Here is a 15143-nt window from a genome sequence, read left to right on the forward strand (position 1 = left end):
GCAGGCATGGACACACGGTCCAAACATAAAAGTAGGCACTCCAGTTCTCCCACACTACCCCGCTGTCTCCCATGTTTAAATCTGCGTAGAAAAAAAAAAGAATGCATGTGGTTTTCGCCTTTGTTCACTTTCCTGCCATAAATATTGAACAGTTTTTTCATTCAAATTCGGATGAATAATATATGGCAAACCTTGCATGGAAGAGGAATACATGGTTTTTTAGCCTTAGTTTTCCATGAACCTGTGTGTGTGTTTGTATGTGTGTGTGTGTGTATGTGTATGTGTGTGTGCTCTCATCCTGCACCACTGGGACAGCGTGCTGTTTAACAGTCCGGCCACGACATCGTTACACAGCGTCATATCCTGTGCCGCTGCATTTACCGCATTTTGTAGTGACGACTTCAGCGTTTCCCTTCAAAAGAAGAGATTGAAACGCTTTTATAGTTGCAAAATCCATTGCAAGTGTCCAGATAATGCCGAGAGAGAAGTATTTCTGTGCTCTGGAACTCTCTACAGCCTCTTGTCACATACCGTCAGGTTAACTGGAGTGAATTGTTTCATGATATAAAGCGATTGTTTCTTTTATTCTGCGCTGAATCAATAGTTGCAGAATAAAGCACGTAATTCACTCACTACCATTGTTTACTGTTGTTAACGTGCAAACATACCAACAAAAGAAATCTCTTTCATTCTTCCACAAGTCCCACAGCCTTTAGTGTGCTGCAAAACATTCATGATCAGACACAAATTGCTTTCTTTTTTCCTGCTACAGCACAGGAGAGTGATGTCAAAGAAATTCATTTTCATGTAAGCTTCAAATCCATAAAAAAAAGAATCCTCAGTCAATAGAAACACACTGAGAAGTGGGGTCGGCCTGAGTTGCGAGGCGGTTTTCTTTTCTTCTCATGCACCCAGAGAACTCCTGAGGAAAACCGCAGAAACACAAGTCTGACCAACCGTTGGAACAGAGGCAGAGCGCAGTGACGAGAGGGCTGGAGGTAAACGGGTCCAATCAATTAAGATGGGTTAGTCAGATGAATTGTCCGGTTGCTGAAGTACGACCCGCAGGTAGTCTAATGGGAACAACCGTTTTACCAGGAACCCGGTCTGATAAAAGACAAAACATGCTGTGAGGAAATAGAGCAATTAGAGAGCAGCCAAGCAGATCACATTTTATTCCACTTTATCTTTCCCTCCTTTCGTCCCTCTCTCTTTCACTCCAGTGTGAGTAAACAGCGATCGTGAAGAGATTTCTCTCGACAGCCCTCTTGTTTTGTTTTCGCAGCCACTTTTTTTTGTGTGTGTGTGGAGGAGCTCTGAGCCCTTCTGACTGCTGTTGAAGGCTGACCCACTTTATTCTGTCCACGGTTCCCATGCGACTGCAGTGTGTATGCATGTGTGTGTGTGTGTGTGTGTGTGTGTGCTAGGGGCTGTAGCTGTAAGCTGGTGGGTTTGGCTCCGGCTAATCCCTGGAAGTTCATTATGCTCGCCAATTCAAAGGAGCCCCATTCAGCAGAGAAGCATTAGCCTGTCTGCTAACCTGCCTCCCCTGTAAAGCACACTGCGCACACACACACACACACACACACACACACACACACACACACACACACACACACACACACACACACACACACACACACAGCAGTGAGAGGCAGGGGCTTGCCATACCATATTAATCTTGCATTGTGTGTGTGTGTCTGTGTGTGGCCAGCTGGCAGCAGGAACCAACCAAGGCAGTTTGTTTTTGCAGCCCTGGATGGGCAAAGTGTTTATTGACATTTTCTGTGGTTAACAGAGAAAAGTCGCAGGGCAGGATGTGCATCTATGTGAGAATGTGTGTGTGTGTGTTTATGTGTGCGCGTGTTTGCAGGATAGAACTACCCATTCAGCAGTTAAAACGGATCATTGCAGGGCTCAGCCCCCGATCCTCCCTCTGTCCTTCCCACTCCCCTCTGCCTCTTTATTTCACGCCCCATATCTCCACTGCTATCCTTCTTTTTTCAAAATGCAAAAAAACACACACACTGTGCCACCCTCCATTGTTTCCCACGCTCCTTCTTCTCTCCGAGCTAATTGCTATTGCTCCCTGCGTTTTAAAGGTGGTTTATCCCCATGTGCCGGCGTTCCGTATGTCCTCTGCCTCAGAATGTCACATGCTCCCCGTTTGTCATGCTTTGTCATGCCGAGCATGATGGAAGGAGAGCTTGAGGTGAGAATAAGAGGCACAGGTACAAACACACACACACACACACACGCACAAGCGCACAAAAGGGGCTCAATTTGCACATTGGCTTTATTATCCAGAAGCACACATAAAGGCAGAGTTAAAGACATAAATCTACACAGACACACACACACACACACACATACGCGCACCGCCTCTGCCTTGGCTAGTCATCTCTGTCTAATTAGGAGGCAATAATCCGCTAGAGAAGAGTCATCAGACTCAGCCAAAAACAAACAGTCTCTATGAGAAGAAAAGCACGTGTGCCTTTCACCCACACGCGCGCACACACACACACACACACACAAAAATCATCCCACTGTTACACAAATGTCACCCTTACATAAGCACCATTAGGAAGGATGACATTAGCGCAAGGGGGAAGGCGACGCGTCTTCGCCGTGCCTTTTGTTTCTGTAGATTTGTTTCAACAAAGCCATTAAACATGCATTGCTTCGGCAGTGACTTGAGGTGGCTTCCCTGGCGGCAGAGAGCTAGCCACTTTAGAAGAGGCCCGGGCTAAAAATAGCTTAGCATTCCCCATGCATAATGAATGGGCAGGGCCAGCGCTAACGCTAGCTCTTTCCAGGAGCGATCCGCCACGCTCCGTTTGGCCGTCTCAGCTCTCCCGGCGTTCCGCGGGGAGGGGGGGAGGAGGGGGGGGGGGGGGCGTTCCCAGACAGGTGCTCCGAGCCAGACAGTATTCCCACATAAACACGCACGGACCCAATTCCCAGCCAATCCTTCGGCAGCGCCGTTCCGTTCCCGCTCACCTGTCACGCTTCACTAGGAACACAAGTCATGTCTGTCCACCTGTTAGCTTAGGTAATGGCGGACTACTTTGCAGGAGGACGGGCGCGCGCGCGCACACACACACACACACACACACACACACACACACACACACACACACACACACACACACACACACATACAAACAGCATGCAGCTTCCTGAGGATTATCTCGCTGTGGTCAGTTTCTGCCTGGCTTGGTAAGGCTCATTTCCTGCCCAGCGTCCACTCTCTACAGGACCCACACACAGAAACACACACACACACACACAAACACAGACGGGCACACACTCGCACAAGCGCATGCATAAACAGTCGGCCGGTTATAGGTGTTTTATTTGCTCGCAGCCGTTCCTGTGACTTCCTACATGCCAGGGTGTGTTTATGCAGTGCCAGACTGCCACTCTAAACTCATTTAGGTCGATTTTAATGGACGCCCAAAGCCAAGGACTCTCTCCGCACCCATTAGATCAGCGGTCCTGGCTGGGAAACGTGGCAATTTGCAATTTCATCATCTCAATGTTGTTCTCCTTCCATCCAAATATCTCTTGTTCGCCCTCTAAGCTCTCATCAGCGTACCCTTCTTTTTATTGACATTCCCCCCCTTTTTTCCCTCTTTGTCTCCCCGTGTCTCTTGGTTTCTGTCGCCCTTTTAGTCACTTTCTCCATGCATTTCTTTTCTAGTGCCCTTGGATGTTATTTTGTGTCTCCTTTTTGACTGTTTTTTCCATGCAAGATGTCTCATTAAACAACTTCAAAAGTCAAAGTTTGGCTTTCTCCAGCTCTGCTCCCATTTGCCTCTTTGCGCCACTCTTTTCCCTGCTTCTCGGTTGTTGTTTTCTTTCTTTCTTTCTCTTTCCTTCTCTCTTTGTCTCTCTCGCTCGCCGTCTCTGTGTGTACATGCTCAGCAGAGACTTAAAAAGGAGCCCCGGAACAGAGAGTGTGGGTGTATGTGAACAAGAAGGAGAGAAAAAGGGAACGCGTTGCCTGCGAGCCTGGCTCTCCCTCTTTGCCAGTGTCTGCCATTAGGGTGTCAGTGGCAGAGTGAATTTATTTGCTGTGCGGTTACTGGGCTAATGATTGATGTTGCCCCAGCAAACAGTAAACCAATTAGACGGCTGATGTAACGTCATTTTAAAAGCCTCCTAATCACGTTGCTCTTGAACCTGGGACCCGGGCCTTCCCTAATGAAGATTTATACTGGATCAAAGGAGAGCCTAACGCCATTAACAATAGATTGTATTCCACCAAAAATCACATTAGGACTTCTCTGCCCACCCCTCCCTTCCCTCCCATCAGGCCTCTGCTAAATATATCTGCTGATTACAAGTGCAGATGCACAGAGGAATGGAGGAGCACGGGGAGAGCGGGAAAGAGAGGGACAGAGTTGGCCCACAGCAGCTAACTGTGGAGAATAAATGTGTACGCTGATGAAGAAACTCATCACTGCAGATGTGATGTAAGCACACGGGGCGTCCAATGATGAAGGAGAAAGCTTACAGCCGGGGAAACTAACTAGTTTGCCGTTGCTATACACTGATCCTCCTGGCGGCACTTTAAATTCATCATCCCCTTACCTTTCACTTTCCGGCGCATTATTAATGTCACATGGAGAATAAAGTACAAACACACACCTACTCACTGGCAACCGATATGCGCTCGCCGGAGTGCAGGGGTTGCTTTCACTTGCATCATTGTGTTTTCTGGCAGCAGTTGACAAAGGTGTTAAGGGTTACATTTGAATTTGTAATCCATTAAGAGATTGTCGGCTCGAAATGCGCTTTTTTGTTCCGCGAACCTCCTACGAAGTCAAGTTTGGGAACGGAGAGTGTTTTTTTTCTGTTGTTGCTCCTTGATTATGCTCCTTCAAAGAACCTGATGGTCTTCTCAGCATAAAAGCTGATTGATTAAAACAGCTCTTTGACAGGCAGTCGTCAACATATGCTGGGTAATCTTTAACTGTTAGAAATACACAAATAGATTTTAAATTCATCCGTGCACGATCAATGAGTTATTTCCGCTCTAATAAAACCGTAACATCCACAATTGACCGTGGTTACAATCAATATCTATCTTAAATCTCTAAGTGCATATTTTACGATGCCTCACAATGTAAATAAAGGTTGCAGAAGTCCCCTTGCTTTGATTCCCAGCCTTTGCAAACGAATGCTGACTTCGGAGGAATGCAAAAAGAAAAAAGAAGAAGAAGAAGAAAAGAAGCAGAAACCAAATGGCCAAAAGAACAAGATGTGACACTGAAATAAAGGATTGAGCAGCGACTAAATCAGATCAGGGAATGGACACACAATGAGGTAATGCAGCGACCCAGGTGATGGATGGCCCCGCTGATGCATAAATAAAATGAAGGGGAGGATAAAAGGTTCGGGGTGAATGGCGAGCTCTCTTACCCGTGGAGGAGGTCTGGGCCCGGAGCAAGTACGAGTCTTCCGGGTGGGGCTCCAGGTGAGAGTGGGTGGAGTTTTTCTCCAGCAGGGGCACCTGGCATTCCCTGATCGGTGGGGACGGGCCGGGGGAGGGGTGGTGGGGGGCGGACGAGGAGGACGGGAGGGACGGAGGGAGCAGGGAGGAGGAAGAGGTCGGAGGGAGTGGGCGACCTGGAGGATGGAGGGAGACAAGAGAGGGGGGAGGGGGGAGGGGATGGAGGGGAGGGCGTTAGACAAAACAGATGGCAATGACTGACAGTGATACCGGGGGCCCGTTCCGGGGCAGGTCTACCGAGTCATCTGGATCATTTTCAAAAACCTAGAGTCCCTTAAAGGGTCCTCGCAGATCATAATGTGAATAGGGAGGAATGGAACTTCAATGTTTTCATTGGAACTGTCTCCTATGTTCTCTCGTGAAAACAGTTTTCAGTGTGTTTTGCGTGAGCATCCAGAGAAACTGGAACATTGTTTCTGGAACAGTTTTAGTGCTGTGACTAAAAAAAATGTTTTCATTATGTTATTTGGTTGGATCAAATATTACAAAAAATGTGGAACACCGGTTGATGTAAATAAAACCTGCTGCAGGTTGTGCTCGACATATTCATCCAGTTAACTAAGAGGTAGACTTGCTTCTCGGAACAGGCCCTTGGTCATAGCAATGTAAAGCAGCTCGGATACAAACACACAGAGGCTTGCCGAGGCCGGAGAGACTCGATGTGGAGATGTAGACTCACGTAAAAAAAAAAAAAAGCCCTTAAGATCTCCTAGACACATTAATAAGTGACACTTCAGCTCAGGAAGTTATGCTCACTTGAGCTCAATTTAAACTCATTTTCCATGCAAATGACTTCAACTGAATTGACATAGGAACAGTCATTTGAAATTTTTTATTTCATCCATACAGCCTCCGAAGAACAAATTATCTGCAGCACTGAGTTATTGTCCTACATCTATCTCACCGCTGCTCAAATTAAAGCGAGCCGATGCAACTTTTGCTGAACAGCTTGCTAACGTGGCCGCAAGTGACAATTAGGAGACGATATTTTGAATGTATCTGAATACACTGAATTCTAAAATATTGTGCAAGATGAGCACACGCAGATGAGACACGAACGGACTCATTCACGATTAACATCACAACGTTAGCATGTCGAGTTAGGCAAGAGTGTCCATTTGCTTGTGAATCCAACTTTTCATTTGCAATATCGCAGGATTGATATTTTGGTGAGGGCCCTACATCCATTGCACGACTGTCCTCTACACGGGGGAGACGAAAGAAAGTCTTTAAATAGTGGGAGCCATGGGACGCGTGGACACAATCAGGCTGTCCCATACACCAGAGAGAGGAAAGAGGGATGGAGACAATTCGCTCTACTCTCCAAAGGTTTGGAATCAAGGACAAAGACAAATCTAATAAATTCTATTTAGAGACGGCTCAAAATATAGAATAATTATGTCTGACGTATTTGCAGCTCAATCAATCAACAATATGGCAAGAATGAGGCCACCGAGTCCAGCCAATCCACCGAAGGACTCGAGTTATTACAACTTCTAATTAGATAGTCGACCGAAGACGCTTTGACACACTGATAATCACTTATTTTCTCCTGATTCCACATTGAAAATGGTTGGCCTCGGGCGTCGGCCATGTTTTGTTTTTATCAAACAGCTTTTACAAATAAACTTTTTTTTCCCCTTTATCTTAGTGATGCCTTTACCTTCACCTTCTAGAGTTATTTAAGGGGGGGGAGGGGGCTTAGAAGAAAATAGGCTAGCTCGTCCCTAGTTTCACAAACTTCACCCATTCTTTCATTCGCCAGTGAAACCTTCACGGGGGAAATGAAGACGTTTTTTTTTCTTTCAGCGAGTCGGTTCTTTCTTTCATCTCACTTCTCTTTTTCCGCAGAACAAAAAACGGGCAGGAACAGATGGAGATAAAGAAAGAAAAGCCGCAATACCTTGAAGAAAAAGCCGTGATGGCTGCACATTCATCATCATACCATGTGATTTTTTTTTACCTTCCTCTCCTTCTCTTACTGACAGTTCTTTAGAATACAGATGTGGTGTGATTGTAATTTGACAGCATTCACCTTCCCATCACAGAATATTGATAGAAATCAAAATGTGTAAAGGCCATGATAGATGGGGAGCTTTTTTCCTTTTAGCCGACGGTGAAATATCGCTTGGATCAGGGAAACCTTACCTAGGCAGAGATGATTTAGGAAACAAAGTGGTTGGACGTAGTTGTTGGCTAGATTGCCCATCTACGCTGCGACAAAATGAAGCGCATTAATCACGGGAAGCACTCGTTTTGAGTCCAGGTGCCATCGCGGCATTACAGAGATGCATTTGATAGAAATGGAGGCAGGGCGATGTCTCTGTCCTGCCGTCCAAACTGCTCCAGCTTATAGCTTTGCGTCATGGAAACCAGACCTCGGATCGATCCACAGCCCCACGTTAACTACACCCCGGAGAGATACCAGCCCTGTCTTTTGTTGAGGTGTGTGTGTCTGTGTGTGTGTGTGTGTGTGCCTGTGTGTCTAGTCAATCTCATCAGCGCAAACAGAGAGAAATGGATAAACAATGGCAAAGCAAACACTGTGGCCGACAGGAGGGAAAAGGAGAGAAGCGGGGAGGGACGGCGAGAGACGGATGGAGAGGGATGGAGACGGATGGAGAGGGATGGAGACGGATGGAGAGGCGGGGAGGTCACGGTGATAACCGGGGGAATGGCGAGCGAAACAGCGGAGGATGGAGAAAACAGGACGGACCAGAAGCTATGAGCTGACAAAAGTTATTGGCAATAAAGATTAAAAAAAAACGGGGAAGAAAGCAATAGAGGAGGGTAATTAGGAGTGGAGGAGGCAATAAAAGGGGGCGGAGTAGTAGAAGAAAGAGGACGGGAAGTAAAATAATGAAGAGGTAAAGACGCACAGCAAGAAAAAAAAAAGAGATTGATCCAAATGAATCGATCACTCATATCAATTGACGGCGAGTGTGGATCTAGCTATTTGCATATTTCCCCAGACCTATAACGAGGCTATTGGTGACAACAGGCAATGAACAATGTCCGTCCGTGTGCGTGTGTGTGTGTGTGTGTGCGTGTGTCTAGCTGCGCACCTTTTAAGACGCTTTTAATACGGTAGCATGTTTTTATTGCACGCAACCACGGGTGTGTGCGCTTTAAGGTTACGCGTATGCCTGCGCAGTTATTAATATTTTAAATCACTTTAATTACAAAAAAAGAAGAAAAAAAAAATTGCACTAGTTGGCCAAAAGCAATTAAGGGGACTTTAATCTCCTTAGCAATTATGCTGTGGGGCATCCTTAACTCAGTCATTTCTGCCCGCTACATTTCCAGAAAGGTCAGTGGAAATTGCTTTGTGTTATTAGAACAAAGACTTAGCGATGAGCTCGCGTTGTTTCTCTTGACAATTTGCCTCGCTGCCGTCCCCTCAGCCCGCCTCCCCCGGCCATCTGTACCAATCTCTCAATCCATCTCTCCGTGCCCCGTCTCTTACTACTCGGAGTCTACGGTTCTCTCGCAAGTGTTGATTGGTGTGAAAAGCGAGTGTGTCGTGGGGTCGAAAAAAATAAAATACCAAGACTGTGGCCCCGCATCAAAGGCCTTAGTGGAGCCCCTTGATGATTTCAGTACAGCGTCAGTAGAAATGTGATCGTCGCCATTAGTTTACGCTTTGACTTGCTTGTGTGAGCTCTTGGCCCGTTGTTGTGCTGCCGTACGTCTCCACTGAACCGTCTCAATACGAGCTCAGGGTAATCTATCGTTTCTCCCTCCACCAAGCCATTCTTTACCGCGCCACGGCGTTACGCATCGGACGCAATTCCTCTTGTTGACTGTTCAATGACTTCTCTCCTCTTCCCCTCCTCGTCCTTGTCTCTATTTCAGTCCCTCCATGCCTCCCTCCCTCCCACCCACCCCCCTCCCGAGCTCCGTCCATCCGTCCACCCATCTGGCTGAGGTGAGGAGTGGTAGGCCGAGGAGAGCGGAGTGGAGTGGAGCGAGGGATGGAGCGACAGCTGGAGCCCAGTCAGACAAGGAGAGACAAATTACCCCTCTAACGAGAGCCATTCATCATCTCTTCATCTCTCCTTCCTTCCATCCCTCTCTTCCTCCTCCACACCTCTACGTGAAATACGGCGGCGCACCTGGATAGCGAAAAAACAAAGAAGAAAAACCCCCAAAACCACACAACTTTACAGTTGATGTTGTTCTCATCTAGTCGCCGCTCGTGTGACTCGCGCTGCCGAGTCAAATCGGCGCGGCCTTTTATTAAGGTGAAAATAACGAAGGGAAGATAGGGAGGCAGGGGAGGGAAGGGGGGGGCGACAAGATAAGGGAGACGCGGAGTGATTGAATGAGCGGTACGCGGGGAAGAGGGAGGAAAAGAGAAACGACACACCCATGCTGGCACATGCAGAGACTCATTACCATGGCTGCTGTCAGCACAGATGTTGGACTGAGGGGGAGCTGTCAGTCAGTGCGTGCGTGTGTGTAAGTATGCGCGCCTATGAGTGTGTGTGTGTGTGTGTGATAGTGTCTGACAGTGATCTGAGGGCTATTTAGTGATGACAGCTGCTGACACAATGGGCCCTTTTCTCTATTTATCTATACAGTGCAGTCTGTCTCCTCCATCTCATCTCTCTTCCTGCCCCCCCCCCCCCCACCCCCTCCCTTTTTTTTATTTTCTTCCAAATCCTCTTTCCTCTCATTCATTCCTTTCTAAGATTTCACATTTAGCCCGTCTGTGGCAAGGCGCACACCTGTTGCTGCCCGTGTGTGCGAGCAACAAATGGATGTCGCCGCCTGTGTCCAGAGAAAACCTCCCTCCCTCTCGTTTTGTTCCTTTTCGTAAAAAGGGGGCCGCCGCAGAAAAAAACCCCAACGTGAGCGATAACGTGAGTAAAGAGGGAGATGAGAGGATGATTCAACGGACGTGTTTTAATGAGTAAAGTTGGGCTTTTGCAGCCTGAGGAGATGATTGTGTCATTGGCTCCGTCTTTGATGTGCAACGTGAGTGTCTGGGATCTTCTCTGTCCTGGAGCTCTCTTTCATCACGCCTGCATCACTCCATCATTCCACTTCTGTGGGGGGCCCCTCAGAGCCCCCCCCCACAGCCTGTATCAGAGGTTGAAGACGGCTGGAGGCTGGGAAGGAGGCGCCTCGCACACACAGCGTCACATTGTTTGGGTCTGGATTACGGTGTTTCTCGATTTCCGTTTTTTACATTAATCATAGGATTATAACTCAGGCTCGTCATTTGCAATGCGGCAGATCCGTTATGAATGATTTTCAACTGAATGTTCTGCTCCCATGCAAGAAGAGGCCCCACTGTTTGCACTACCAACTTTATTTTTTATTATCAGAACCCAATATTTGGCCAGAATTTTAGTGATTTTCTTTAAAAAAAAAAATCGGATTTTCAACAAGAAATACCCCCACACAGTACTTTTCTTGAAATCGAGCCTGAAGATAATGAGTCCTCAGATGACTGGCTTATGAATCATATAACAAAAGAAATTACTCTGAATTCTTTGAAAAGGAGAAAAAGAAATGCATATGTGGAGATGAAAAGATGACGGCAGCACTCCTCGAAAGACCTTCGCCTTGTTCCATCTTTTCAACCACCAACTAAACCCCACCTGGACCGAAGCTGTGAATCAATGAATGTGAGGCCATTCAGGAGTAATAAGTTCAGATGATTACTCGCCTCTTAACGAATTCTTTTTGCCCTCGCATGACGCGGACTGCATAGTGTCGGAATAAAGCCTCATAACTCGTTTGAGAGATGTGGCATTGCATGTGGCAAGGCACTTGTCGAACTGCACGGTGTAAATTGAAAGAATGAAAACCTGCTGCGTGAATTGGAACACATCGTCTCTGAATAATCCACTGGTTCAGAAGGCCGTTCCTCGCTCAAGTAGCTGTATTTTCTTTTACATTTTTTTACATTATTCTAATTCTGAGAAGAGGAGAGAGACGGGGACCGACGCACGCTGAGTCTTGACCTTTTGACCCAAACGCACAAAGAATACAAAATAACAGCCCAGCGCCTATATGCATCTGCTAATTAAAACATGCCTCACTGTTGCTGGGAAGTACAAGTGTACGTATGTTAGTGTGTGTGTGTGTGTGAGTGTGTGTGTGTGTGTGTGCGCAACACATAGCATTAGGATGCTGCGGCACACCCGTGCTGTCCATTGTCAGAGATGTCCACTGTGTAACTTGGGGCAACCGTGGAGGCTGCATTACCATATAAATTACATCCATGTTGCTGCTGCTGCTGTGGATTGATGGTATTGTTATGGATTCTACACATTGGACCCTCATTGAAAACAATCAAAATAAATAGCCTGCTCCTTCCACATAAATGCATACACACACACACAGACACGCACACACACACACACACACACACACACACACACAGAGGCACTCGCTCATAACCGCACACTCACATGTCCAAGCATGCGCATGTGAAACCACACAGGAACAAAACCCTTAACCCCAGGTGCAGAGAGATAGACACCGATCCACTTGGCCTTGTCCGTTACCTTTGAACATGCTCTGTAATGCCTGGAAAGAGCACATCTGCAGATCTGTGTGTGTGTGTGTGTGCGTGTGAATGTTCAACAAACTCGCCCGATGCCTATTTGTGAGTCAATTTGACGGCAGGAGACAAACGTGTAATTTTAACTTTGACTGCAGGAGACACACTAAAAATATGAATCAGTACCAAAATAATAACATATAAGAGGTATACAATTCAAAAATAGAGCAACAAGAACCAGACAAAATGAAGTCATTTCTTGCCACAGATTACATGCTGGAGCTTGAAAAAGAATGCAACCCAATTATCTCCAAATTTGTTATTCAGTTGATAAAATACAATGACAGCGACTGCACAACGACGAACAATCTCTTAATAAATGTAAGGGCCAGGCGAAAGCAATTTCTCACATCGAATTCAAGTGTTTCACAAAGTTGGGAGTAGATTTAATGATACCAGCGAGGCTGCTTCCGTATGTTCTCGCTTTGCGAAATGCGACGAGCTCTCTGAGAATTGGACATAGCACTTAGTGAAGACTTTAACAAAACCGCGAGAAACCTGCTCGCAGCTTCGGAGAGACCCTCGAAGTTTGATCACGTATCAATATCTGTATTTGTTATCTCGGCTGGAGAAAGCTTTTTAGAAGTAGCGGTGCGAGAAATTTGGGCGGGGGCCAAATGCCGGGAGGGGCTTTACCTCCAATCTGCTGCGCCGCTGAGTAACTCGCAGGAAGTCGAGCGACTTTGAGACACAAATTGTGAATGACAGATAACATGCTGTGGATGTGGATCAGGAGAAGATGAGGTCCTTCAGCGCAAAACACATTCCACATTTTCGCCTGGTTGCCTTGTAAAAAGGTGAATAAAACAGCGTCATTAATTAGCACTTGAGTGTGAGCAATCGAAACTTAAATTAAAAGTTGACACCTATTTACGACACCCGAAACTTCCACTCGGATAGTTCCAGCTACTGTCCACAGTCGTGTGTTTTATGTTGGAGGCCTTTTGTTTGCACTTGCAAAGAAGACAAACTGTATTTGCATTTTAAGAAAGGGGCTCAATTTTATGAACATTTTGGGAGACAAGACACGCGCAAAAACAAAACTACATTACCCACAATCACCCAGCATCTCGAGAGAACGGCAGTCGTCGAGAATTCAATGCAAATGTAATTAAGAGGCATAAAGAAACATGTGCAGAAACACAGAAGAAACAGAAAAAAAAACATGCACACACTTTAGCGCATGCATGCCTGCACACGGGTACCTATTCAACATGGCAGGGCCCCACTGAACTAACCGGTAATTGCTGCAGTTGCTATGACAATCTAGTTCCGTGAACAGAACTGAAAACATCTGAAAAACAAAGAGACAAAAAAAATAATAAAGGAAAGAAAAGATTTGAAAGAGAGAAAAGACGGAGGAAGAGCCCTCGGAGAATAGATGAGATGGTTCTGTAAGCGATGCGGATTTGTTTGGTGCACGGATCTGCCGGTTTACGAACTTGTGCAGTCACAGATAGCATGTGCGTATTGTAATCTCATGAATAAACTTAATTTCAATCTTCTTTTTTACATTTTTTTGGTTGTGATGTTACGTTATGTGAAGTACGTGTGTGTGTGTGTGTGACAGTGAGCATGTGAGGCTGAGTCAGCAGTGTCTCCTTTGACGATTAGGAAACACACGCATGCACACAAAAACACACACACACACACACGCACACACTGTGTGTTCAGAGCCAGTGGATAATGAGTGTACTGCACCCTGTTGCTGAGAGAAACCTCTCCTCTCTTTGATGTTTGCAGCCTCTATTTATAGCAACAGCTGAGGAAAAAGGATGGAGAGCTGAAAAACACAGCACACAGCCACATTGTATTCCATCTCACTATCTCTCTCTCTCTCTCTCTCTCTCCCTCTCTTTCAAGGTGAACAGGCTGGAGTCAACACACTCTGGGCCAAATTTACTGAGCCTTCTGCTCCTCGGGGTTCGGACGCACTCTGCGCCTCAGAGATGTGTGTGCATTCTTCATCAAAGAGACGCGGCGGCGCAAAGCTACAGTCGTGCTGTCACAACTCGTGTGCCCTCTTGCTTTTGTGAAGGTGCGTGCGAGGGGAAGTGCAACAATAATACACATAACAGGAGGAGATACGACTCTGGCCGATTCTGCAGGATTTTACAAAGGCGCTTTCGATTTGTCCGGGACAGTGATAATTCTCGCCTTTCAACAAAGCGGACTCTGGCAAACCAAAGAAGAGTTTATCAACCTGTGTTGTGTGTGAGGGGGAGCTGCAGTGAGTTTGTTTAGGGCAGGCGGAAACCTGGCCAAACTGGAAGTGCCATAAACCTTCTTCATAATGGCCAGCAGGAGGCAACTCAAGTCTGATTGTATAGAAGTCTATGAGAAAATTACCCTCCATCTCTCTTGATTTATTACCTCAGTAAACGTTGTAAACATGAGTTTATGGTCTCAATCGCTAGTTTCAAGTCTTCTTCAATACAGCATGATGTTCATTTAGTAAACGATGGATATATCAGGGATGATAGATCATAAAGCAGGTTATGGTTTAGAGCGGGGCTACCTTGTGATTGGCGGGTCGCTACCATGGCGTTGTCTGAGTTTTCGTCTTACAACTTTTTTGTTACTTATTTGTAACCATTTTGGTCGCCTACAAATGTCTTACAACGTTGACCTACATACAGCATTCGGTTGTTCTTAGCTCCACCCTCTCACGCCGCTTCTGGTTGCCATAACCAAGATGGCGACAGCCAAAACCAAGATGGCGACGGCCATAATGCCTAACTCGAGGCTTCGAAAGTCTAGTCCACAAACAAATGTGCGAGTCACAGTAACTATGGCTACTTCACGACATCTGACTCTGTAACAACACCAATGACGGGGCAGAGCTTCAGCATCAAAGATGCGCTCTCTTTTGTTGAGGCGTCCACATGATGGTAGCTTGTTGTTCTTTCTGAAGCTGTTTCTTTCTGTGTAACTTTTATATACAAATCTGTTATTTTCAGAAGCCGGTTTAATTACTTCAACTTCAACTTACTTTTACAAACCTTTCTAGTTATAGGTCATTATTACAATTTAATCATAATAGGCGCC

The 15143-nt window shown here is 46.3% G+C and overlaps 1 protein-coding gene across 1 annotated transcript in view; it reads right to left on the minus strand.

Annotated features, from left to right (window-relative positions):
* Positions 1-15143, minus strand: part of tenm2a (teneurin transmembrane protein 2a) — a gene marked incomplete at both ends in the record, with an annotated part of 146028 nt that overhangs the window by 54424 nt on the left and 76461 nt on the right. The window contains one exon of the mRNA XM_079167122.1: positions 5428-5634. Coding sequence (XP_079023248.1) covers positions 5428-5634 — 207 coding nt within the window. The remainder of the gene's footprint in view (positions 1-5427; positions 5635-15143) is intronic.

Source organism: Pholis gunnellus (assembly GCF_910591455.1).
Source record: "Pholis gunnellus genome assembly, chromosome: 10".
Lineage (NCBI taxonomy): Eukaryota > Metazoa > Chordata > Actinopteri > Perciformes > Pholidae > Pholis > Pholis gunnellus.